At 26.6% G+C, this 27,003-nt stretch overlaps 1 protein-coding gene across 2 annotated transcripts; it reads left to right on the forward strand.

Moving 5' to 3' along the window:
- LOC111619651 (alpha-1A adrenergic receptor-like) lies at positions 1-27,003 on the forward strand. Of its 2 annotated transcripts, none has more exons than XM_023361412.1 (3): positions 1-432; positions 17,877-19,020; positions 25,711-27,003. In XM_023361412.1, exons 2-3 carry the CDS (start codon positions 18,024-18,026, stop codon positions 26,130-26,132), a joined length of 1,419 nt encoding a protein of 472 aa, XP_023217180.1. In that variant the 5' UTR covers positions 1-432; positions 17,877-18,023; the 3' UTR covers positions 26,133-27,003. The 2 variants fall into 2 exon arrangements, with proteins under 2 accessions (XP_023217180.1, XP_023217181.1); XM_023361413.1 differs by lacking the exon at positions 1-432 and adding an exon at positions 16,807-16,905.

Below are 27,003 nucleotides of genomic sequence, written 5' to 3' on the forward strand. Positions count from 1 at the left end.
CCTAGTCCTATGCAGCGTGCGTTTAGGGGTATCACATTTACGTGCAGCCGTCGTCACGTGATGTGGTTTACGTTATTTTTCGTGCAGTTTTTGGTGGAAATATGCGGTTTCGGATCTTCCCACCTCCCCTCGGCATATCACTGTATAGAATGCCGAAGCTTCACCCCGGTTGTAGCCGTCTACCCCCTGCACTGTGCCGGCTACATGGAGTGGTAGGATCCCGGTAGCCAGGCTGTGCGGAGGGTTGATGAATGCTTGAGCTCAGCCAGTCGGTAGTTGGTACGGGTGCTGGTACGGTTGGTCCGCATTTTAGGAGACATTTTTTTTGAAAAACCGATGAGGACCAAGTTGTTCTTATGTTTTGCAAAGTCACGCAGTAATTGCATATTGATGGGACCACCATTGACATCTCTAACTGTCGAAGCTTACGCAGTAAGTAGTTCAAAAAAATCCATAGAAAGTTGTCAAAAATCAAATTTATACTCTTATTTTATTGTTTAACAAAAAAATTCCCCATTAAGTATTTTCGCTCGTTTATTTTTTTTCTAAAAAATAATAATAATAAAATAAATCAACTTCCATTTTCCGCTTGGAAATATAAGAAAGTAGTAGCAGAAGTTGTCATAAAATTTGTTTGTTTCCAAGATTTTTCACACTTTTTTAAATCTTGATTTAGATTAAAAGCTTAGAACGGGAATTTAGAAAAAAATAAGAAAAGGGGAAAAAGGAATCTTCATCTCGGTCCGAATAGATTTCCTCCAGTTCTTGAAATGCGCTAGACTTCCCGCATAGGAGAGAAACAAGAAAAATATATTTTTGAATTTCGCCTCAAAATCTTTAATATCTTTCCATAATTTATGCCTCAAATTAGCTCGTACCTTTATTCGTTTTGTAAACGTGCTTACGATTAATACTTTACTCAATTTTTTTTTATAAATGTAAAATTTCTGAGCCTTTATCTAGGCCTAGTTTCTACGAATGTAAACATTAAGTGCACTATTGACCCCGACTTTGTTAGCCATTTGTGTTAAGAAGTAGCCTCAAAAGCGAACATTTCTCCATTTTCGAGCTAATTTATGCGATAATATTTGCATACACAAAGTTATTAACGTTCAGACATACATACGTACAAAAGTGTTTACAATATTTTTTAATCTTAACATGCAGTCGAATATAAATTCGTTGCTTAGATGTTTTAATTTTAAAAAGAATCATCTATTTATATAAAATTTAGAGAAAATTAATAAATTAATTTATTAATTTATTATTAAAATGTAAAAGAATCTCCTGTAATATTTACGAGAGTCGGAAAATGTTTAACGTGCAACATTCGATTAGAAATACATGCATATATATATTTAAAAGCAAAAATAAATATGAAAAATGGAATAAAAATAAAAAATTATATGCATTCAAATATTGCAAATACATATTGTTAAAAGAGAAAGCAAAATAATCGAGTATATAAATTAATATTAGCAATTTAAAAAAGCAAGATACCGTATAAATGCAACGTTTAGTAAATTTGTAAAGTGGTGATAAACAAAATTGGGCTGTTTAAGTCGCGATTGCAGGTACCAGGTGACCCAGTGTGCAGGTACACACCTTGACTTCCTGGGCTCAGATGTTCCGATCCAGAAACTGCAGCATAAACGTATTGATTTCTGTCGCCCGGGTCTGGGCTCGGCTGCTTGCTTGGGGGTTGAAAATGGGGAAGAAATGTTAGCCTTGTCTCCACGATACACCTTCCTGTTGTCAGGTCACATGATTGGAATCAAGCAAAGGATACAGTGAGAGAAATAAGCGTCCATCCTTCGCTTTCAAAATATATCTTATTCTGTGTTTCTTGGTCGAAAGATACAAAGAAGATTTTGCTTTCGAACAAGCTTCCTTCGAGATGAACAGCAGGATGATGATGCTCGTAAGATTTTTCGGAGAGAGACATTCCTTTCATTGTCTTTGGCATTTTAATAATTTAATACGAAACACCGTTTGAATTTACAATTTTATTATGATTTTTGGGTTGTTTATTTGTATTTTTAATAAATATCAAATGCGTCGAGATTCTGTGTGTTTTTAATCAACTAACACTTTGCTTACTAACTTAATTAGTAACTTACTACTACAGGAAAAAAAAAATTCGTAATATTTTTAGTAAACATTTCCAAAATCTTATTTAATTTCGTAAAATTTTCCGCGTTTAATAATCCAAATAATCACACAAAAAAACAAGAAATTTCAGGTAATAACTATAAAAAAATAATAATAATAATAAAAACAATACGAATAATTACAAAATAACTTAAATATTATATTAATAAATGGTAAAAAAATGTAAATTTTGATATCAATTACATCCCACTGTGGCATATTGCCACTTAATATCAAAATAATTATCATAAAAAGAAAATATTTCTTTTAATTGTATTATTTCAAACCACTTAGAATATTTTTGGGTAGATTATTTTCAAATTTATTATAGACTTGACATGATTTATACTCACCAAAAGTGAACCTATTCATTTTTAATCATCAGAACTTATGAAAAAGCGCTTTGTTATATCAATGCAAGTAAAAAGTTAAGTTATGGTAAAGGTGACGTTTTATTGATGCACGTAAGGAAAGATTTTAGACTGGCATACATCCAAAAACTATTTTATGGGAAAGGATTTTTTTGTTTTTTTTTTATGAATTATTTTAATTTTTGAAACGTTCGGGATATAATATTTTCTCTAAAAAATAAATCCAATTGTTTTATTTATTAAACTCAATTATTTTTATACTATATCTTACCATTTTTAATATCCAAAATCCCATTTTCATTTTGTTTTCTAAAGGTGCTCGTTTGATAATTTTACTTTTTTTTTTTTTTTCTTTCTTNATTATTATTAATCTAATAATACTTCTTCTAGAAATGAAAGGAAGATTTTACTATACTTTCACGCGATTAATTAACAGGAAAGAAAAAGGAAATTTTTTTTGAAGTGTTCGAAAATAATTGTCTCATATAATATACATTGCAATGGAAATGTGTCAGAAATTTATGAGTTTCAATTGCTTTTAAACCACGTTTTTTCTCCCTCTTCTTATTTAAGTGTAGTTAAGAAAACTCGATAATAAGCTACAAGAGAATTTTTATTAGAAGTGCTCTTAAAGAAATTTAAGATTTAATTACAAGAACCATCACGAAATTGCTTCTTGTACAATTATTTTCTATGGAATTTCTTGTGTTTTAGGAGCACTTTCTCTTTCTAAAAACGATTTTCATTTGCGCTATCTTTAACGATTTAGTAGAATAAAATTGCCTTAGGATTATTTAATAAATTGTTTTAAATATTATTATAAGAGATTGATGTATATATATATATGTTTAAAAAAGAGTTTTGTATATTCTTAAGAAGCAAAATAGTCTCTTAACAAGGCAATTTGTGTAACTCAGTAGTTCCATAATGAACATAATTCTGTATAATTAACGCATACGATGGACAGTTTTCGGCACGCAGATCGTTTAAATTGAAACTGTTGGGTTAGAATAGAATAAAAGAGAATTAATTTACATGATAGTCGAATTTTGCTGCGCATTTTATCCACAGTCTTTCATTTTACATGTAATGCTTTACGTGTATAATGAATATGTATTATATATATGGTACACACAGAATTGTTTATATTATTTCAATACACATGGCGTCAACAAATCTGTTTCACAATAAAAAAAAAGAAATTATAAATTGTATTTATATTGATTTACTATATAATAATATATTTTAGATTGTCATATCGATTTTTTTTCCCAAAAATTTTTGTAGGTGAATGTTTAACCTATATATTTAAATTCCGAATAAAATGCTGTTTTTGTTTGTTTATTTTCGATTTTATTTCGGTAAAAGAAAGATTTTTAAGAGTATTTTTTTACGAGTGTGATATATATATATAATGTAAGTTTATATACTGGAAAAAGTGTAGAAGGATATATATATTTTTTTGATATTATCATATTAAAATAATTGCGTAAAATTGGCCATTTTAATTAATTTTATTTATAAAAAAAACACCTTTGATTTTTAATTATCTTTATTCGCGATCATTTTACATTATCTTATGATAAAAATAATTTAAAAAATAAGTTAAATAAACAAAAAAAAAAGTTATAGTTTAATGAGAGTTGCGTATGATTAAATTTTATACATAGATTATAGAAAATAGGAAGTATAACTTAACAAACCTGACCTTCTAATTTATTATTCATTTAAAAATAGTACAACATCTAAATTTAATGATAATAATTTACCGGATGTTATTAAAAGTGTACAGAAATTGCTCTTGCCTTGTTATAAACATTTTGAAAATTGAGAGTAAGAATCTACTACTTCCAACCTTTGAAGAATCGTCACGTTTACATACCGAGGGAGCCGTACTTAAGATATACGATCGTGATACGATAGAAGACCATTACTAAATGAATTAAAATTGCGTTCGGATATATATAAAGCTTTAATCTTATAAAATATTCGAGATTTTATACAAAAAAAATAAAATAGTATATTTAATGTCACCCTATAATAAACGTATTCTCGGTTTTCTTTCTTAATAACGACCAAAGGATGATTGCTATCTAAAACCAATAGATTGTCAGGTACGATGATTCAACAACTATTCCTCTAATATCTGGCATTCCTATACTTCATAAAAATACTCGACAGCAATCGCTGAATGAAGCTAAGTAGCTGGTATTTTCAGATAATGATGTATTCTACTTAAAGTAGACGATACGTCTGTTTGATTTTGTCAAATTATTACACTCGGCTATGTGTATTTTTTAAGTGTTAAAACGTTTTTTTTTATGTTAAAAGTTTTATAACTCTTGGAAATCTAGAATATTCTTCTTATTCCTAGACGGTGGTGAATAGATATTTTTGCTTTTTATTGATAGCAGAGTGAGGGTGAATTATACTGCAGCGATTCATGCTGTTTGGATAGTTCAAAAATCCTAGTTGTCTGCCAATGAAGCGGAGAGATTGTTGTAGTGGGTGTATCGGAGGAGAATGAGTAAGAAGAGAATTTTAACTTGGATCCTCATAGCGACACGTTGGAGCTACTACTGTTTAATCACTCAGATGATTTCATAGAAATATGATTCATGGAAAATAACAATTATTTTAAAAGCATCAGACCTACATGATTTTATTGCTAATCTCTTAATGTAAAAAGCAGTAACACGTTTTCTCGTCAACTAATAGCGTGATATTTGATTGTGATCTAAAGTAATAAGTTAATAAAAAAAATTTAAAAAAATTTTTTTTACTAGAATTGTTTTTAAAAAATTTCTAGCTTCGATTCTTATGTTTATGATTCTATTCATAAATAGGTCGGGGTTATTTTATCGTGAATATAAACTAACAGATCAGAAAGTTTGATACTTTTTAAAAAATTGGATCTTAAGGAAAACATATTTTTCGATATTTTTATACATAACACGTTATCGTTCACACGAAAATAACCTTTAAAAGTCTAGACTTACACTCGATCTCTAGAAAAATGTTCTACAGCCACTTGTCAGCTTAAGCGAGGAAACTTAAGTACTTTTGAAGGGATATCCCTTCAAAAGAACTAACTGCAAATATAGGCATTGAAAGCTATATACAATAACTATATAATAAGTATTTTTAGTAAATATTTAAAGAGGTATTATTAAAAGGACATTTTTATAATTAATAAAGATTCGAATCGAAAGTAAATTTGGAATATTGCCACTATAAAGACTACGATATAACTTAGTAATTAGTATAAAACGGTTTGCGATCTTCTAATGGGTCGGCATGTGTTTCATCCGTAATCAATATATCGTTTAACAACTGGAATAATATCTGATTTTAAACGTATTAAAAGTTAGAATTTCTTTACCTCTAGAACAGGATTAAGACGGATTAAGTAAGGAGAAATATTTGAACACGGATAGCGGAAGTACTATAAGTATTTTAGTATGGAGGAACGACGAGAGAAGGCGCTAGTACATCGCATGACTTTACTTGAAACGATCCTAAGGATTCATTCTGGATCTTGACAAAGTAGAACAGAAATCAACCAGTGTCAGCGAACTGGTTTGTGGGATATGTCTAACATAACAAATTTTGTGCTAGCGACAGGCAGATTCTGTGCTATTGTGCTGCCTTTAATAGATCAATACATTGAGTACGTCACTTCACTTCTTAAAGCTTTGTATAGAATCTGTCCATAAGAGATTGATCTATATATATATATGTTTAAAAAAGAGTTTTGTATATTCTTAAGAAGCAAAATAGTCTCTTAACAAGGCAATTTGTGTAACTCAGTAGTTCCATAATGAACATAATTCTGTATAATTAACGCATACGATGGACAGTTTTCGGCACGCAGATCGTTTAAATTGAAACTGTTGGGTTAGAATAGAATAAAAGAGAATTAATTTACATGATAGTCGAATTTTGCTGCGCATTTTATCCACAGTCTTTCATTTTACATGTAATGCTTTACGTGTATAATGAATATGTATTATATATATGGTACACACAGAATTGTTTATATTATTTCAATACACATGGCGTCAACAAATCTGTTTCACAATAAAAAAAAAGAAATTATAAATTGTATTTATATTGATTTACTATATAATAATATATTTTAGATTGTCATATCGATTTTTTTTCCCAAAAATTTTTGTAGGTGAATGTTTAACCTATATATTTAAATTCCGAATAAAATGCTGTTTTTGTTTGTTTATTTTCGATTTTATTTCGGTAAAAGAAAGATTTTTAAGAGTATTTTTTTACGAGTGTGATATATATATATAATGTAAGTTTATATACTGGAAAAAGTGTAGAAGGATATATATATATTTTTGATATTATCATATTAAAATAATTGCGTAAAATTGGCCATTTTAATTAATTTTATTTATAAAAAAAACACCTTTGATTTTTAATTATCTTTATTCGCGATCATTTTACATTATCTTATGATAAAAATAATTTAAAAAATAAGTTAAATAAACAAAAAAAAAAGTTATAGTTTAATGAGAGTTGCGTATGATTAAATTTTATACATAGATTATAGAAAATAGGAAGTATAACTTAACAAACCTGACCTTCTAATTTATTATTCATTTAAAAATAGTACAACATCTAAATTTAATGATAATAATTTACCGGATGTTATTAAAAGTGTACAGAAATTGCTCTTGCCTTGTTATAAACATTTTGAAAATTGAGAGTAAGAATCTACTACTTCCAACCTTTGAAGAATCGTCACGTTTACATACCGAGGGAGCCGTACTTAAGATATACGATCGTGATACGATAGAAGACCATTACTAAATGAATTAAAATTGCGTTCGGATATATATAAAGCTTTAATCTTATAAAATATTCGAGATTTTATACAAAAAAAATAAAATAGTATATTTAATGTCACCCTATAATAAACGTATTCTCGGTTTTCTTTCTTAATAACGACCAAAGGATGATTGCTATCTAAAACCAATAGATTGTCAGGTACGATGATTCAACAACTATTCCTCTAATATCTGGCATTCCTATACTTCATAAAAATACTCGACAGCAATCGCTGAATGAAGCTAAGTAGCTGGTATTTTCAGATAATGATGTATTCTACTTAAAGTAGACGATACGTCTGTTTGATTTTGTNTTTTTGAAATATTAGTACAGCTGAAAGTGGCAATAATCGATTATTATTGAGTGAAAAACGTTTTTTGAGAATTTAAAAATAAAAAAAAACAACAAAGGGACAAAGTTTTTTTTAAGAATTATAGACTTTTCTAAAAAACATTCCAGTTATTTCTTAAATTCAAAGAAACAATATTAGTTAAATATTGATTAATCTATCGGAAAATTAAGTATAAAATTTCGTTGTAAGCATCAAAAATAAACGAATTTTGTATGCTATAGCATAAAAAAAAAGTTAAGTTTGGATTTAAAAACTTTTTTTTATATATATTTAAATATATTTTTTAAGGAATAAGCACGAATTACTAAATAGAGCATCGCTTGTTTTCTTGTTATTTTTATTGAAAATTTGTCATGTGAAAAAACGAATGACAAGGATGACAAAAGCGATATTATATAAAGACTGATTCAAATTAAATAAATTTAAATTTGTCAGTTTTTTTTTTGGATTTTAAATTTTTTGTCACGCACTTCAATAACAAATCTATCGAATTTCTCAAAAAAAAAGTTGTATAATGACTTATTCAAAACTTTTGTATTATTCGATTGAGTTAACGGTTTTCGTATTTTAGATAAATTCGATTTTTAAAGTTAGATTTTATTGATTTTTACCCCTTTTCTCTCCTGGCAATGAAGTAATGCAATTTTTGCTCTATTTTTTTATATATATTTTTATTTAATATCTTTGTTTACATATGATATTAAATATATAAAATGTTTTAAAAATGAAAAAAAGAGCAGTTTTATGTACGTGAAAACACATTTTAATCGGTTAAAATAATGTAATTTTTTTTTTTATATTTTCCTTTCTGCCACTGGTCAAGTTGTCTGTAAGAACAGCTGTTGTGGTCACATGTCACAAGACACCGGTCAAAAACTGCTGTTTATATCGGAAAAAAGTTGAATTATCATCTTTATCATTATCATCTTGATATATATATATTTATTTATTTTATTTTATTTATCCAATTTTGCTCCAAACAAAAAAAAATGCTTTTAATCAAGAATATCATTTTATTTTAAAACTTTTGGAATTTTAATGCAGTTTACAAATGCTAAATGAATTATGAACCAATAAACTATACTAAAAACGTATTATTTAACACATATTTATATCTTCATATTTAAAATTTTGTGTTTTAATTATCATATAAATTTTAAAAATTTCTTCTTTAAAATGTCTCTAAATTAAAATGTGTTTTAAATTTATAGAAATTTAGGAGCATTCTTCTGCTTTATTCAAAGTAGAATTCTATATTTTTAATAAATTTTTAAAATTTTATTCATGAAGTTGCGGCTTTTAGAAGGCTTTCTATATTAAATAAGCATTAAATAAATAAATATGAATATATATAAAATATTTTATTTGAAATATAACTTCATTCAGTTTTTTTTTTTAAATAAAAATTTCAAAAGCTATAGTTTAGGAGTAAAAGAAAAAAAATAATAAAACATTCCTACCCCACGTTGTTTGCTCAGCAATTGTGTGTGGAGTTAAACCACGGATGGTTGACAATGAATGACAACCCCTGACATTATCTTTATGATTGATTCTTGAAGAGGTCAGGCTATGCCACCTTCGTGGATACAAATGACCCCTTAACCCCATACAATCATTCAAAAGAACAGTGAATGTACTGAGTGGGATTAATGGTACGAAATAGTAAAAAATTGCAAGATTCTTTGCTAGTTTGAACATGAAAGTTTATTATTGTTATTTTGATTCTTTCAAAAAAAGCAGTTATTTTCAATGTAAGAACGAAAATGCAGTAATGTTTAAAGTCAAGTTTATAATTATTAATTATTATTAATTATAAATAATATACTGCTGCAATTAATTTTTTCACGTCTGTATAAGTTTTAATGTATTAATCTTCATCGAAAATCTATTCATAATTAATAGACTACGTGCCTTTGTAAATTAGTTATCTGTTATCGATTAATCAACTGTAAGATCCATTTAATCTAATTATGTTTGGATACTTTATTTTAAACGTGAGTTTTGACTTCATTTCAATTGTAAAAAAAAAGGTTATCTGAAGAAAATTGTATTAATTTTTAAAATCTTTAGATAAAATAAAATATGCAAAAATAGAAAAATATACACATTTGCTTTGCAAATATTCAAAAACTATCCTTCATCCTGTTAAAAAAAGTAGTAGTGATGCAACTTACTTTCCAAATTCGATAAGCGTTTAGATATAAAAATTCTATTAAATACTCATTTATAATTATTAAAATAAGATATTTTCTTTCATAAAAATAGGGAAATAAATTAATAAATTAAATATAAAATATCAAAAAGCAAAAAATAAATGCAAAAAAGAATTTTTGAATACCACTTTTTGAAATATTAGTACAGCTGAAAGTGGCAATAATCGATTATTATTGAGTGAAAAACGTTTTTTGAGAATTTAAAAATAAAAAAAAACAACAAAGGGACAAAGTTTTTTTTAAGAATTATAGACTTTTCTAAAAAACATTCCAGTTATTTCTTAAATTCAAAGAAACAATATTAGTTAAATATTGATTAATCTATCGGAAAATTAAGTATAAAATTTCGTTGTAAGCATCAAAAATAAACGAATTTTGTATGCTATAGCATAAAAAAAAAGTTAAGTTTGGATTTAAAAACTTTTTTTTATATATATTTAAATATATTTTTTAAGGAATAAGCACGAATTACTAAATAGAGCATCGCTTGTTTTCTTGTTATTTTTATTGAAAATTTGTCATGTGAAAAAACGAATGACAAGGATGACAAAATCGATATTATATAAAGACATTGATAGGAATTATATATATATATGTAATAAAAAAAATTCGGTTAATTTTTATCAAATAAATTTTGTTAATGGATCGGAATTCTAGAATGAAGATAGCATATATAACTATATGTTTAATGAAGTGTAATGGGGGAAAAATAACTATGATAGCGCAATTTAATGGGGTGAGAGAAGCAACTGATAAGAAGGAACGAAGACAAAAAGGCATGTAAAATCTGGTTAGACATAAAAGATCCAAAATCTTGAAAATCTATCAAGATTACTGGCGTTTCTAGGAATTTGTTTGTTCTTTAAATAACACAAGTTATTTGCTAAGTCTTGTTTAGTAAGACGAATTTGATGGAACTTCTTTACATTTCAAGGTCGCTACCGAATAAAAATGAATTTATAATTACTTTTGAATATTTGACAGTTACTATTACATAAAAATCGATGATAACATTTAGAAAATTTAATATTTATTATTATTATTATTATTATTATTAAAATTCTAAAATAAAATCAATATATAAAATAGTAAATTAGCGAAAAATAAATTGATTTTTAACAAATTTAATTGTATTTTTAATGAAATATTTAAAATTATACTGTGTATATATATACACAGTATATAATTTTTCGAATTAATGTTTTTAGAAAAGAGTAAGAGAGAATTCGAATCGATATTTGTGGAATAAAAAAGAAAAAGAAAATAAAAATCGGGTTGTAAAGATGGTCCATTGTACTTGAAATCGGTTTTTATTTGTATAAAATGAGAATTGATTGCAGATTAGAATCCATGGTAGTTTCAAAAAGAATCGATTTTCTAAAAATCAATTGTAGTCAAAAAATCGAGTTTTGTTTAGATGAAAACGATTATAAAATTGATTTCTCATCTAAACAAAACTTTATGTTTTTTTTTAATTTAGAAAAAATTATTTATATAATTTAGAAGAATTCTTTTTCATTTCTAAAAAAACTCAAGAATACTTTTTATTGATCTAATTGAAAAATATCTGATTAAAATCAACTGTTAATAACTACTTGAATCGAATACAAACCGATTAATCACCTTAATCAATGATTTAGTATTATTATTCAACCTTTTTTAATAAAAAAAAATAATAATTTAAAAAATAAATTAGATTTTTTTACTCTAAAAAGATAATTTTTTTGAAGCAAAATGACTAAAATACTTGATTAAAATTCAGTTACTAAACGAGAAAATATCAAGTTTGTAACTCGATAAATGCTGTTTATTGCTTGTCTATTTGATATCATATAAGGTATCAATAACGTTCAAGATATTAAAAAAAAAAAAGGTGCTAGAGCAAGATTATTATTCTGAAATTTGCATGAGTTGTTTATAGCTAGGGATATTATTATAAAATTTTGTGTAATATTGGAAAAAATTTTCTTACACGGTTATAAAATATTTTACTTTGACGATCACTTTATTCTAGTAAAAATATATTTTTCAATGGAGTAAAGTGGTAGTAGCTGTTACAGAAATGTATAATATAATGTTTATACAATTCATCACGAATTGCATATAGTGTAATATCAAAATCCGTAAAATAATTTTCATGTTCCTATATATTAACATGATTTATTTTATATTTAGAAGTTTATGTAAACAATTTTTTATTGTTGTTATTTATATAATAACTGGGTGCTTATTTCCTCAATAAGCAGATGCTTTTTTAAAAGAAATAAAAAATATTAATAATTTGAGAGCCGAACCAACGTTGTGAATCTGATCTCTTTGTGTCCTTTTGGATAAACGAAATGTTACATAAATTAAATGCGTTTGACCTCACAGGGATCGAATCCTTGTCATGAGTTCGATTCTATTCGATTACTAGCGCATAAATTAGACGTCTATTCAGTGGTGAAGCTAGAGAAAAAATGATAGGAGAGGCATCATAATGCAAACAATTATACTCGTATTGCTACTTTACATCCTTCTTGTGTTTACATTTATGTATGGATTACTTATCAATTTTCAAGATAATTTTAAAAAAATGTATGCATAAAGTCAGGTTATACAAAATTATTTGTATATTAAGTGATAGATATGTTTCCAAAAAACGATAGGGTTTATTTGTCCAGTGCATTATCATGAATTCACTTCAGTATCCATTTAAAAATAAGCAAGATTTAAAGAAGATCCAAATATATATCATAAATTCGATCCTATTTGTAAACTAAGTGTTTACGCCCTAATAAGTAACTCAAAAATATTTATAACTAGTCAGAAAAAGTGTATTTGCACACGTGAGATTCAGATTCAACTCGTGAATTTACTTTCAATAATTTTTAATATATCCACCCTAATAAAACACTAAGAATCAATATAGAAAAAAATACGTTTTAGTCGTGGAGTCAGATCCGAACCCACACCTTTTAGGAAGATTTTATTCTATTGCTCCATTTCCTGTACCTTTTTATTGCTTTCATTACTGAATACATTACATAGAAGTTAATGTTATACGCATTTATCGATTAATCGGATTTCTTGTCGATGCCCCTAATAAACGATTAATTGGATTATTACTCTTTTACTTTTTACGAATTAATTGGAAGATAATCAAATATCCTCAATTCTATTTTAGTTAATCATATAATTTTTCATTAAATATATAAGAATTTTGTTATATTTATAAAAACATTGATATTCCATGTAAATTTCATGAGGATAAAAAGTATGAATGAATTTCCTTATATAATATTCATACAAAATATTAGTGTATTCATGCAAATTTCGTGATTATGAAAAAACTATAAACATGCTTTCGAAACTGAAAATAANAAAAAGAATTTTTTGAAAATTTTTGTAATTCATATTTAAATATTTCTTAATCTTTGAAAATTATCTTATACTGTCGACATTATCGATCAATGTTTTTATATATTAATCATTCAATTTTTATTATTCAAATTAAACTAGTAGAACCTGAATAAAAATATTTTTAAAAATAACCTATTTTTTCCGATAATGTCATTCAATAATATATTAATGATTTTCGTTGATCATAATTTTTATTCAGGATTATGCAAAGAAGCCTCCTTCTATCTCTGATTTATGAAAATGTAAATTAATAAAAAAAAAATATGTACTTTAACATTTAATTTTCATAAAACTCTCATAAAAAATATTATAAAATATATTTTATATAATATTTTTCAATTTAAAATAACTATAAATGTACAGTACGGTACATGAGATAGTTTTAAACGCTTGAATACATTAGAGAGTATCAATGGAGACAATAATTTTAATAAAAAGAAAATTAATAATTTTATAACAATTTAATGAAAAAAAGGGGGAGGAAGATGTGAAACATTTTAACGAAATAAAATTAACGTTTTTAATTTCAATATACTTAAAATAATTCGTGGAATTTTTAGAAGAGAAATTACAGAATCCATAAATCTTAACTTCAATAATGAGAATGAGGGGTGAATAATCTTTAATAGAAAAAAAAAATTTTACTATCGAGACTAATGGTATGAGATTGCTTCAGCTAGGTTTCATTTCTTCCTTAATTGCATTTCTGTGTCCAGCGAATTGAGAGAAGTTTTCTACACTAAACGAAGAAATAAGTTGGGGAAACCAAACCATTACTACATTCTTCATCAATCGTATGATTATATATTTTAAATTTTGTTCGTATGAACTATCTACTTGATAACCTTTCTTGTAAATTCATATTCTTGGTAAATCTCCATCGCGACACGAGTTATTGAATATTATTCTACTAGCCTAAATTCTTGACAAGGTTATGAAATAATATTAACATGCAGGAAATGAATTAATTAAATATATTTATTATTAGTATTTTTTACTGTTTAATATAGAGAAAGGAACCTAACGTATAGGAAATTATGGTCTATAAATTTAACTTCTGATAAAATATTGTAGAAATAATTGTAAGTAGGACACATTTTATATTTCATTTTTTTAAATTTATAATTAATTCGACGTTAAATTTTTAAATTGCAATTTTCTTTTTTTTTAATATATTTCAACGTTTATTGGTAACCTATTGATAGTTGGATGATGGTTTATAGATTGTTTAATTTGTTGATAAATTTTGTTAATAAAAAAATTTTATTTTATTTATTGATAAAAGATAAGTAATTTTATAAATATTGGCATTTGTGTCACTTCTAAAATGATTTTTAAATTTTTTTAACGCATCAACCTTTAAGCTGACAACCGCTCGTAAGATTAGTTGCAGTTAATCATAATTAAATTCATAAATGATGCTAACATCAATTTGCTGTTATTTGAAAATTATGAATTAAAAAAAATGCTGATAATTTTAGTAATTATTTAAAGCGACGATTTTTTTGTATCCGCAATTTATCCGCTTGAATTAATCTTAATAATACATCTTTACGTATAAACAATATTTTTATTTATTTAACTATATTTAAAGGTTTACAATTTATTTTATAATTTTAATATGCTTATAAAAGCAATCAGAATTCTCCAAAATTCAAAAATTAATTAAATTTTTTTTTATAAACATTAACATTAGCACATGATCTGATTAACTGATAGTTCAAGTTATATAAAAATAAATACTTTTGACAGTTGATTTTAGAGCTGGGCTTAAACTTTTCGTGGTTCTGAACAATAATAAATAAGAGGCCCTTTCCTGGTTATGAAATAATAGCGTACTTAGTAATATGAGGCCTTTAACTTTAGGCTACCAGCGGCCGAGTGGATAAAGCATTAAACAGTCGCGGGTTCAAGCCTGACAAACAGAGGGAGTTTTCCGAGTTATCTTCACGTGTCTAACATTTAAATAGGGACGAGTTTCTCATAGGAAGTCGTACCGGGAGATACCCCCATTGGCAGATCGCTCAAGTGTTGCATTGCCTTATTCCATCTATCCTATTCTATCCTTTGCTTAACTTATGTATAAATTCGGCTCTGGTTGATTCCTTTTATAAACCTATCATATTATTTTATTACCCGAATCACTTTATCTAATAAAGTATAGTAGGGATTTTGAATTCTGGAAATAGGATAACGGGCATGAATTTTAGGGATCGAAAGATGAGCATAAATGGTCAGCTTCGAATTCCAAAACTGGAAAGATGAGCACAAATGCAGAGGCTTGAAGATGAGTAGGAATAAAGAACTTCGAATGATGAGCATGAATACAGGAGCTTAAATTCTAGAGTTAGAAACATGAGATTGAATGGAGAGTTTCGAATTTTAGAAATGGGAAAAATGAGCATGAATGCATGTATTGTGCACATTAACCTCATTGTATATAATGTATATAATGTGCTTTAAATCAGTATTGGGTGTGACTGAATGTGTGATGGATAAAGTTCCTTCGAAATTTTCACTCAAAAGTTATTATATAGAATATGATTAGATTAAATCCATTATCATAATGGTTTATTGTCACCAAATTTTTTTTGATTTCAATAAAAATCATGGAAGTTTATGGCACACAATTAATAAGGAAAATACATAATTATATGGTGCCCTGTAACTAAGCATTTTACTGTTGTTCTTTTACACAGGCTAGTAGTAAAAAAATTTTTCAAAAAAGTACATAAATGTTTTGATATTTTTGAATTTTTAATTAACTTTGCTGCAAAAATATATTTTTTAATATATACTTTTGTTTAAATTGATAAAGTTATGCATCCTGTATTATGAATACGTGAGTCAGAAATCCTAGTCAATATTATTATGTATATATTGTACTTTGATCAATATCGAAGGTTAAATTGACCGAAATTATTAAAATTCTCATATATATATAATATATATTTAATGATTAGGCTATTATCATTAATTTAAATGCTATTTAATATTTAAATTTTAATAGATTTTATAACTCTCACAAATCACTTTAAATTATTTCGATGCGTTTAATAATAAAGGAAATTCGTATGAAACTATCGAAAAATTATTATTTTTTATATGAAATTTTATTTAANAAAAGGCAGCTAAGACCTTAGGAATCGTTGTTGGTGTCTAACGCCCATAAAAGCATAATGACTTTTATTTAAAATGCATTTGAAAGTATGCTATTTATTTTTAAAAAATATCCACAAAAGGCATGATGATAAATATTAAAATTGCATTTAAAGATAATATTTAATAAAAATTCATTCAAAAACACGCTTTTTACTTAAAATGAATTCAAAGATATCATGCTATATAATTTTTAAAATGTCCACGAAAACATGATATTAATTTAAAAATGCCCACAAAACCATGATGAAGATGACTAAAAATACTTATAAATGTACTCTGATGATGATTAAAAATGCTTATAAATGTACGCTGATGATGAGGAAATGCCCACAAAATCATGATCAGAGTTAATGTATATTTAAAAATGCGCTCGAAGACATACGATATTTACTAAAAGAGCATAAAGGTATGATAATATGTGCTTAAAATGCATAATAATATTTGTTAAAAGTTTCAATAGTAGTCAAATTTTATAATAATCATTGTTTTATAAACGACTCTATTATAAATGATGAACTTGCATCCGTTCTCTACGGATCAATACTGTTTATAAAAGATGCTGATCGAATTCAGACTTTATGTTCTTATCAAATATAAGAAGTAGTAAAACTTTCAATTGCTACTTATCCTATAATCATCATTCAAATCATTTATCCGTTTGTTTGCAGTTATTCTTAATGATAATTTTCATGAATTCTTTCGATCGATGTCGAACGTTATACAATGATTAACAATAATCTTATGATTTTATTTATTAAAAGAGATCAATAATAAATCCATTCGTTTGTCGACAATATTCGGAACAAATATCTGATCGAGTTCAACCTTTGTATGAGGACAATAAAGATCTAACAAGCTATTCAGCTCATATTAGTATCGATACAGCACCGACTTAATCCGTTCTTTTACCTTCTCTCCGAACTCAAAAAGCTTTATAAAAGACTGAAAATTGAAGTCATATTTTATCTAAAATTTAATAATATAAAAATAATTTTAGTTATATAAAAATAAATACTTTTGACAGTTGATTTTAGAGCTGGGCTTAAACTTTTCGTGGTTCTAAACAATAATAAATAAGAGGCCCTTCCCTGGTTATGAAATAATAGCGTACTTAGTAATATGAGGCCTTTAACTATAGGCTACCAGCGGCCGAGTGGATAAAGCATTAAACAGTCGCGGGTTCAAGCCTGACAAACAGAGGGAGTTTTCCGAGTTATCTTCACGTGTCTAACATTTAAATAGGGACGAGTTTCTCATAGGAAGTCGTACCGGGAGATACCCCCATTGGCAGATCGCTCAAGTGTTGCATTGCCTTATTCCATCTATCCTATTCTATCCTTTGCTTNTTAAATAAAAGAATTGTTTATCTGTTTGCAGGCTTCCAAGATCGTTTACTGTCTATAACGTTGTCTTCGAATAGAATCTTCAATTGAACATCACTGCCTCCAATCTACAAATGGCTACTTCATCGACCATAAATTTGTGACTATTGCTCAAAATTTTTTCTTCATTCACTTGTAAAATATGGAATATCCACTGGTTGTCATGAGTTCGGATCCCGATTTGGGAACAATATATTTAGACGTAACCGAAAATGGTACAAGTTGGAATCAAACCATCGAAGATGCTGATCTTAAGGAAGATTTATCGCCTTTTCAACTAGCAACTTTACTTGTTATGGGAAGTGTTCTTGTTTTCATCATAGTAATGACAATTGGTGGAAACTTTTTAGTATTAATGGCCGTTATATTTAATCCATCGTTAAGAAGTGCTACAAACTGTTTTATCGTCAATTTAGCACTCGCTGATCTTTTATTGGGGATAAGTATTTTGCCATTTTCGGCTACTTTAGAACTACTTGGGAAAAAATGGCTTTTCGGTCAAGTTTTCTGCAATATCTGGGCAGCTACTGATGTCCTCTGCTGTACAGCATCTATTAATAGTCTTTGTGTCATCAGTGTCGATCGTTATATCGGGGTCACTAGACCACTCACCTATTCTTCATTAGTTACTCACGGAAAGGCAATAGTAGCATGTATCCTCGTTTGGGTGTTATCCATCGCCATTTCTGTAGGTCCATTGCTAGGATGGAAAGAACCACCCCCAAAAGATCCATTTGTCTGTGAAGTTAATAAACAAATGGGTTATGTCCTGTTTTCTGTATCATTTTCGTTCTACATTCCAACGTTAATAATACTTGTTGTCTATTATAAAATATATAAGGCAGCTGCAAAACAAACTAAATTTTTAGAAACAGGAGTTAAAGTAGTTAAAACTTCCGGAGCTGCGGATACCAAAGAGCTGACTCTGAGAGTTCATGGAGGAACGCACCATGTCGTGTCTTCTAATTCTCACAATAAGAAAGAGAAATATGAGACCAACACGGTGAAGATTCCGGTACTCGGTTTACAGGGAAGATTAGCTAAGTTTAGAAGACAGAAAAAGGCAGCTAAGACCTTAGGAATCGTTGTTGGTGTCTTCATTATATGTTGGTTTCCATTCTTTTTTCTTCTGCCATTCAGTAAGTATACGTTTTAAAATATACATTAAATATTTCACAATCATGTTATATATACTTTACAACCCCGATTTAGCGTTTTTGTATTTTACATTTTCAAATTTATTTTATTTTTCTATGATACTTAATTCGCTTATAATGATACTCTAACTTTTACTTCATGTCTAAATTCTTTTCTGTAATACTTTATATCATTGGCTGCTCATGGAGTAGTAAATAAAGAGTAACCTACGATCTACATTTATAGTCTATAATTCTATAAGATTATAAGCGTGATATATCTCAGTTATATTACGAACTAACTAGATTATGTATTAGAAGTCTATTCTATAATTCCTTCATTTAACGCTCTGTAACAGCAAAAACGTTAAATAGAGGTTATACTATATTTTTTAATTTTAAAATCAAAAATACAAGATATGTTTAAATAAGAAATTAAATTTTTTTAAACACTTTTTAAAATCCGTAATAAATCTTACTTCTATTCTTTATTTAATTTAATTCTTTTCAAATAGAGCTAATTTATTTATTTATTTTTTTAAAATAAAAGTGGAACAAGGTCTCATTTTTGAGGATATCATTGCATTAAATCTGTTTTCCATTGTAACTCAATTTTGTTGCAAGTCTTCATTATTTTCCAATAAAGTTGATTACTTCTTGTATCAAATAAAAGTTAGCCACTACTAAAAACATATATAAAAAAAAAATGAGCTTAGATGATGATAAACTCATTCAAGAAAATATAACTTATCTAGAATTTGCTTCTTAGAAGAAAATAAAACAAAAATTGAATACAATTTTTTGAATAATTTTTTGCTTATAAAAATGATTTATAAATTAATTATTTTTATTTTTTTTAATTAAGAAATCAAAGTTGTTTTATATAAAATCATCAGCAATAAAGAGTCTGCTTTATAGAAGACAGCAATAAAATGCTCTTTTGTAAAGCAGAAAGTTTTATAAGAGAGCATTTTATGAGAGTTGTAACCAAATTTAGATTTAAAATAAAGTAAAATTTTCCTTTTAATTATTGGAGAGTAAACAAATTAACAAATTGGAATATTCCCTCGAGGGATAGAATATATCTATCACTTAGTGTGCTTTCTTTTTTTTATATTATTATTATTATTCTTCGAAAAAAGACAAAATATCTTACATTTAGCAATGTCTTATTTAAAAGATTGAAGTTATTCAGATGACAAAAACATCTGGTGCTGGCAACAATGAAACGAAATGAAGTTTTAGAGGAATGGAAATAAAAGAATAAATATTTAAGAAATAAATTCTATATCAAAAATATTTCGTATTAAAACGAATATATTGTTAATGAGTAAAAATTTATAATTTTTCTCATAAGTTGCTACTACAATATTATTTTTCTAAGAAATTAAATTAACATTAAAAAATCTTAACAATTCTATAACAATTTTACAAATACTGATATGCTAAGATGGTTTTAATATTATTAACAATGTAAAAATAATACTTTTAAAATTCGAATTGATGTATTTTAAATGTATTTTTAATTTTATTAAAAATTAGAAAAATGTATATATATATAATTATTTATTTATTTATTTTGAATCTTTTTATGAGATTAAGATCAAATTCTAACTTTTGTCCCTGGCCCACATTTTAAATATCTTATATCCCTTCTATTTACCCGTATAAGGGTCATAAAAATTTTGTGTGCAATCTCCAATTTACGCTGTCTTACAAAACTCTTAATCGTCGTCTTCGTATTGTCTAGGAAAAAGGACTCTTTTCTGTTATGGTAAACAGAAATCGAAATGCTTCAAGGACTTTATGACGCTTGGTTCCTTTCAGTTTTAATGGGCTGTTTGTTGCAATGTGAAATAATATATTGACCAACAGTTACGATACAATTTTCTTAAATTGTTTTTAGGTTTTTTTTCCTTTGTTTTTATTTGGTGATTAAAATAATTGTTGTTGTTTCTTCCACTTTACAAAACTGTTCAGGTTTATTTACTCACTCTTTCCATATATAAAGTCTTTGCTGCGAATTCTGCAACAGATTTACTAGAAAAATATTCTGTTTTAACAATTAGAGAACTCATTTGAAACTTTTTAAATTCCATATGAAGAAATTAAAGGTTTGAATACTTTCATTCACTTTTTTTTGTTTGTTTTTATCTAAAAAATGACTTTATTTAAATATAATTTTAATTGCTTTTCTTATAACTGTTTATATTATTCAATTAACTCTACTAATTGGACAGAACTTATTTCTAAATATTTTCTAAATAACTACTTTATATTGCATTATTTGTCTGATTTTCTATCCTAAATAAATTTTAACTTGGAATTTATAAGTTATTCTTTTAGTTTTTAAATGCTTCAAATATAGACAAATCTGTTTCTGTTTGTTTTAATTCTTCTAGATATAAATCCAAAAAATTTACATATAACATAATTCAAAACTTATTTAAATATACTGTATTTCATATGATTTACAACTTATTTTATGTCACAAAATTAAATGTATTAACAAAAATAGATCTTTTTTAACTTTTTATATTTATAAATATTCAAGAATTTTGAATGTATTTCAATGAAATTCGGTTTATATATTGAAGTTTACCAGTATAGTTACCAGTACAAGTTAATAGTAACATTATGACAAGTTAATTTATGTTATTGAGCCAAAAAATATTGATAGAAGATTAAGTTTTTAAATTTATTTAGTAAATAGTAATAAAAGATTTAAAATAAAATAAGTTAGTGTCAATAGTTTTATTGCATGTCAAAATTTCAGGGGAAAAACATTTTAATTCGTCATTTTATTTTATTTTTTTATTACAAGAGACAATTTACGGTTAATTTTTTTGTGTAAAATTTACATAATGTTTTATGTAATTTAAAAATTATAAACTTAACCAGCAATTTTCTAAGTGTTTCTTAGATATTTCAGAAGACAAAGATAAATTTTAAAGCAAAATTTCTATAAAAACTAATTAATTTTGATTTTTTTTAGAGTTAACTCCAGTTACAAAGGCATGCGATGTTAACAACCTTCTAAACTATTGTATAGCGTTTTCAAGTGGAGGAAAAAAAAAGTGAATTACCTATAGTTAAAAACAAGAGTAGTTTAGCAATGCAGAAATTCGTTTCCATTATGATCACGCGCAGTAAAGTCTAGAAACGATGTATCAAAGCTTCGATACAATCTTTCCACCATGCCATAATCATCAATCATTCTACCATGTTTTTTCTCTCCTTTACATTGACAAAATCGAAGAGTTGTTGAGAGAGAGAGAGAGAAAAATAAAAAATTATTTCAGCCAAGCTCATCATTGCCAACTCTTAAGTCGCTTGTTTAACATATTCTCACTTGTTCAAAGAGTAAATCTCTTTATAGCAAACGTTGCGGTCAGTTGGTGCCAATAGAGCACCGAATTAACTTTCCTGAATTTTTTTTTTTAAATAAATTTGATGATGAGGAACAATTCTTTTTTCAATTAACTTAGTCAGTCATAGTTTGGTAAACTTAAACGGCGCCGTCTTGACTCTCATTTAAGCGTGGGTGGAAGTTATATAAAGAAGATCTAAAGTAATGGATGATACACAAAAGTAAATTGTGACATTTATCGACAGGTAAAAGTTATATATTTAGTTGATTAAAGAATTTTTTTTTTGGCAAGGAAATTTAAAAGACAAAAGTAAATTTTGTAAATATTGAAGAATATAATCGTTTTAAAAAGTTTTCTAGAGTATTTTGCATACAATATAGACTTGACTAAATAAAAGATTTATTTACTTTAACTAGTTTTCTTTGGTAACAAGTTGTGTCTAGTGATTAATAACAAAGTAATATGTCAGCATTTCGATCAATTGAGTTACTTATCGATTTTTACAAGTACTTGTATAAGTGGAAAAATCAATATCTGTTACAAGTAAATATTTTGAATTTCTTTCAAAGTTGATACACTGTTTGTATCCTGTGTGGAGTGCTTTAATAACTCGATACGTTTTAGTCTTTATTAACAATTATTTATATATAAATTTAGTCTAATTTTAAACAACACTTAAACATGTTTTTAATGTTTAAATTGTTTTTGTTAAATAACAAAAGACTAAATCATATTCGACTTTTCTTGATCATTTTCTTTTGTAGATGCATAATGTTAATGTTATAATTTCTTGATTAAATAAAATATTATACATAAACATGGAGCACATATTTGACTCAATATATTAAAAAATATATTTAAAATGATTCATAAATTTAATACTTAAATGGTAAACTTCTGTTGAAGTTACTTCAGAGTTGTTACAAAATCTGATAATTGAAGTATTAAAAGTTATCTGATGAAGTTTTAACTGATGTTTTAAGGATTTTATTATTTGATCATTTAACATAATTTTTTGAATATTTATTTTTGATCTTGTCAGGACTTTGTTGTTAATATCTCTCAGATTTTCATCAGCTTTTGTGGATAAATATGTGTTAATATTTATCCACTATTTATAAACTTTTTCTTATAAGTTTTCTGAAGAATTATTATTGTTAGTCTTGTATGCCATATAATAAAAACGTTTATATAAAGAGAGTTAAACAGATTAAAATTGAAACATTATTGGAAATAACATCTATGATATGTAATTTTGACATTAATATTCAAAATATTATATAATATCTTCTTTAATTTTTAAAAATCCAACATAGCTCATACTGATTGTTACACTTACTAAGAACATCACCTGAACTATACTACTGTATTTTATCTGTATTGTAGAAGTATAGTTGCATTTTTGCAATTTATTTCTTGTTTTTTTTCATAATGGAAATGTATTTTAATAATTTTTATAAAAAAATTTAATAGGCGAAAAATACAACAAATTAAAAATTTAATGATTATAATTTGTTAGAAACTTAATAAAAAAATACTCAACATAAAATATGTATGCTTAATTTTCATTATCGTGCTAACGTTTTTTATCTTTGAGTTTATATTTTAATTTAAATGCATGTTTTTGACTTTGTTATAAATACTTAATATAAAATAATTTGTTAAATGATACTCAACACCCTTTTTATAAGTTAGAAAGCTTATATTTTAATAGATATAACCGTCTACACCTTCACAGGATGAAAAAAAAAATTGTTTTTTTTTCATCTTATAAATTTAAATCCGTGTTTAGAAATTCATAAAAAAGGATTTAAATTACAAATCTTGTTGAAAAACCCCATGTAGATTTTATAACTCCATATTTTAAAGGCGAATTTAATAGTTGTATATTTTTATGGGACCCTTTCTTGTTGGTATAAGATAATAGAATCTATATAAAAATATATAGATAAATATTTATAAAATTGAAATTTTTATATTTAATTCGAAAAATTCTAATCTAAGCATTTTATTCGAACAAAATCAATTTATAGTTGCTGCTTTCTTCTAACAGAAAACAAAAGAGAAAAAACAGAAAACGGATATCAACATTAATTGATTTGTTCTTGCGGTATCTATGAGTAACCGCTGTGTCTTTTCAAGTGCTCAGCTCACGTCTAGAGAACTTTCCCGATTTCAAGATCACATATATATAGGTCAATAAATATATAAAAGCTCAAATCTAACATCTGTAATTAAAAAAGAAAAAATGAATTTTTTTTGTATTATTCTATATCTAATTACATATAAAATCATTAACTTTTTAGTTAAAAAACGGTATGATTTGTATAGTAAAAAACTTTAATAATTTATTATATATTTTGGAAATCAAATAAGAAGCTATAAAGATAAAGTTGAGTTGAGTTAAACACTTTTTACTTGGCCGAACACATAGCTGTGGGTTAGAGAACGTTAGCCTTGACACGATGCAGTTTCTCTCCGGTTAGTAGAGAAAATTTCATTTTTGTTCACAAAATTCCAATTTCTGAAGCGTCCAATAACTCGCTCCATAGATCCACTGCATCACTCTTTAAGTAGACTAAAGTTGAAAGGAAAAATGGACGATTTCAACAACCATAATAAATCTGCACATATCACATTATATATCTATACATATTTTTTTTTTCAAAATGACTTTTAAAGAATTATTTTTTAATACGTTATAATTATATTAAAATATACTTTATTGTTAATTAAATTAAAATTGTTATTGATAGTTCTATATTTTAGCATTAAAATGCTTATTTTTCTAATAATTATTATGAGAAAATAATATTTAAAAATTGATGTCTGTTATGATTGTAATTGAATATTTATTAATGAAATTTTTAAAAATATTTTTGAATTTTTATAGCTTTTATTTGTGTTAAGAGTTGAAATTATTATAATTATTTTTTTTATTAATAATCAATTTGAAATTACAGTAACTTCGTGTAATATTAACAATTGAAATGAATTGAATAAAAAAAAAGCTATGCAAATTTAGGAATTTGAAAAATCGATGTAATTAAAAAACCGTTAGATTTGTAGCTTTGTTTTTTTTAATTATGCTTAATGTATAAAAGAAATAAAAGACGAAGGAATTTTCCTAGTTACAATTGCTATTTTGTAAATTTAAAAAGTGTTTTTACTTGTCAGACATTTATAAAATTACAATATAAACATCAGAGTATAATCTGTTAACTTTAAGTCATTGATAAAAGAAATTCTAGTGCTATAAGAATATAAATTTACTGTAAAAAATCAAGTAATATTTAATTTACTTTCATATTTCTCTTTTCAGGTACTCTTTGCATAAAGTGTAACATCCCCGATTTACTATTCGATGTATTTTTCTGGACAGGTTACTTCAACAGCTGTTTGAATCCCATTATCTACGCTTGTTCAAGTAGGGATTTCAAACGAGCCTTCCGTCACGTCCTTCGCTGTAAAGGTCTAACCATACACCGAGGTAGTCGAAGAGATAGCAGATCAATAAGTTCGAAAACTATACATTTTACATTCCGTAGTACCAGAAGGGTGCCATTAGGTAAAGCCAAAAGGGAACAAGGTACATCCTCCGATAACGAAACCGGTAGTAAGATGTCCAGTCGTATGTCGTCCTTAGAAGAAAGAGACTGCCCTCCAGGTACACCTCCACAACTAAATGGATGCGATATCATTGATTCGGGCAATAGGGAAGCTTTACTGCCAGATGAGCAATAACTATATACATATGACACTAGTTTGCACTGCTCTTTATTAGCTTCCAAGAGTAATATTGCGCATACGCGCAAATCTATTGCCCGTAGTTAGTACACATACACGCACTTGCCAAAGATTAGAAGGGCGCGCGTTTTAAGAATGTGGTTTTTAGTGATATAAAAGCTTCGCACGTTCTTCCACACATGTGTTAGAAAAAAAATAGCACTAAAATAAAGAATATTAGTAATGTATGAGGCTGTCCTTGCCAAAAAGTGTGGCATCTATTTTTGTAAAATGCTCAGTGATTAGAGAATGTAACATAAGCTAATGTTACATCTTTCTAATCTTTCACCGAAAAGGCAATACAGGGAGGTGTCTTCATCCTCTGGACATAAATTTTGTCTGATTGTTGACACATTTAGAGGTTCTATGTTGTTGTTGTTGCTGAACATAGTTTATCGCACCCGATCATCCTAAAAATCCTTTATCCTTACCGATAATTCGGTGTCAATAGGGTGAAAAAATTGACGCACTTTCGAGTTATCCAATATTTAAATCGCGTTTTTGTTTCGAATTTAAGACGGAAAAATGTTTCCTCTAGCGTAAAATAAGGATCATTTGCAAATAATATTTATCTGGTTGCACTGTACCATTTCATTGTCCGTATGTTTTGTCTCGAAAGGAAGTAAACTCAATTAATTCCTAATTCTGTCATAAAAATAAATAAGTAACTATAGTAGTCATCCCTCCTAACTTGTACGTAAAACGTCCAATTTGATTTTCTTTCAGTATTCCAAGCTGATAGTTGACAAATTTGAATGTTAATGAATTAAAAAATAATAATAATTAATAATAAAAAAAGCTTGGTACAACGGAAAAATGTAAATTTTCT

This window comes from Centruroides sculpturatus, unplaced genomic scaffold (genome assembly GCF_000671375.1).
Source record: "Centruroides sculpturatus isolate CEXI.00-Female unplaced genomic scaffold, Cexi_2.0 scaffold25, whole genome shotgun sequence".
NCBI lineage: Eukaryota > Metazoa > Arthropoda > Arachnida > Scorpiones > Buthidae > Centruroides > Centruroides sculpturatus.

What these genes read in the sequence shown, in the direction of transcription:
- LOC111619651 (XM_023361412.1), top strand. Translation starts at nt 18,024, where the DNA reads ATGGAATATCCACTGGTTGTCATGAGTTCGGATCCCGATTTGGGAACA. An exon ending in CTTTTTTCTTCTGCCATTCA is followed by an intron (nt 19,021 to 25,710) that starts GTAAGTATACGT and finishes TTCTCTTTTCAG; the next exon opens with GTACTCTTTGCATAAAGTGT.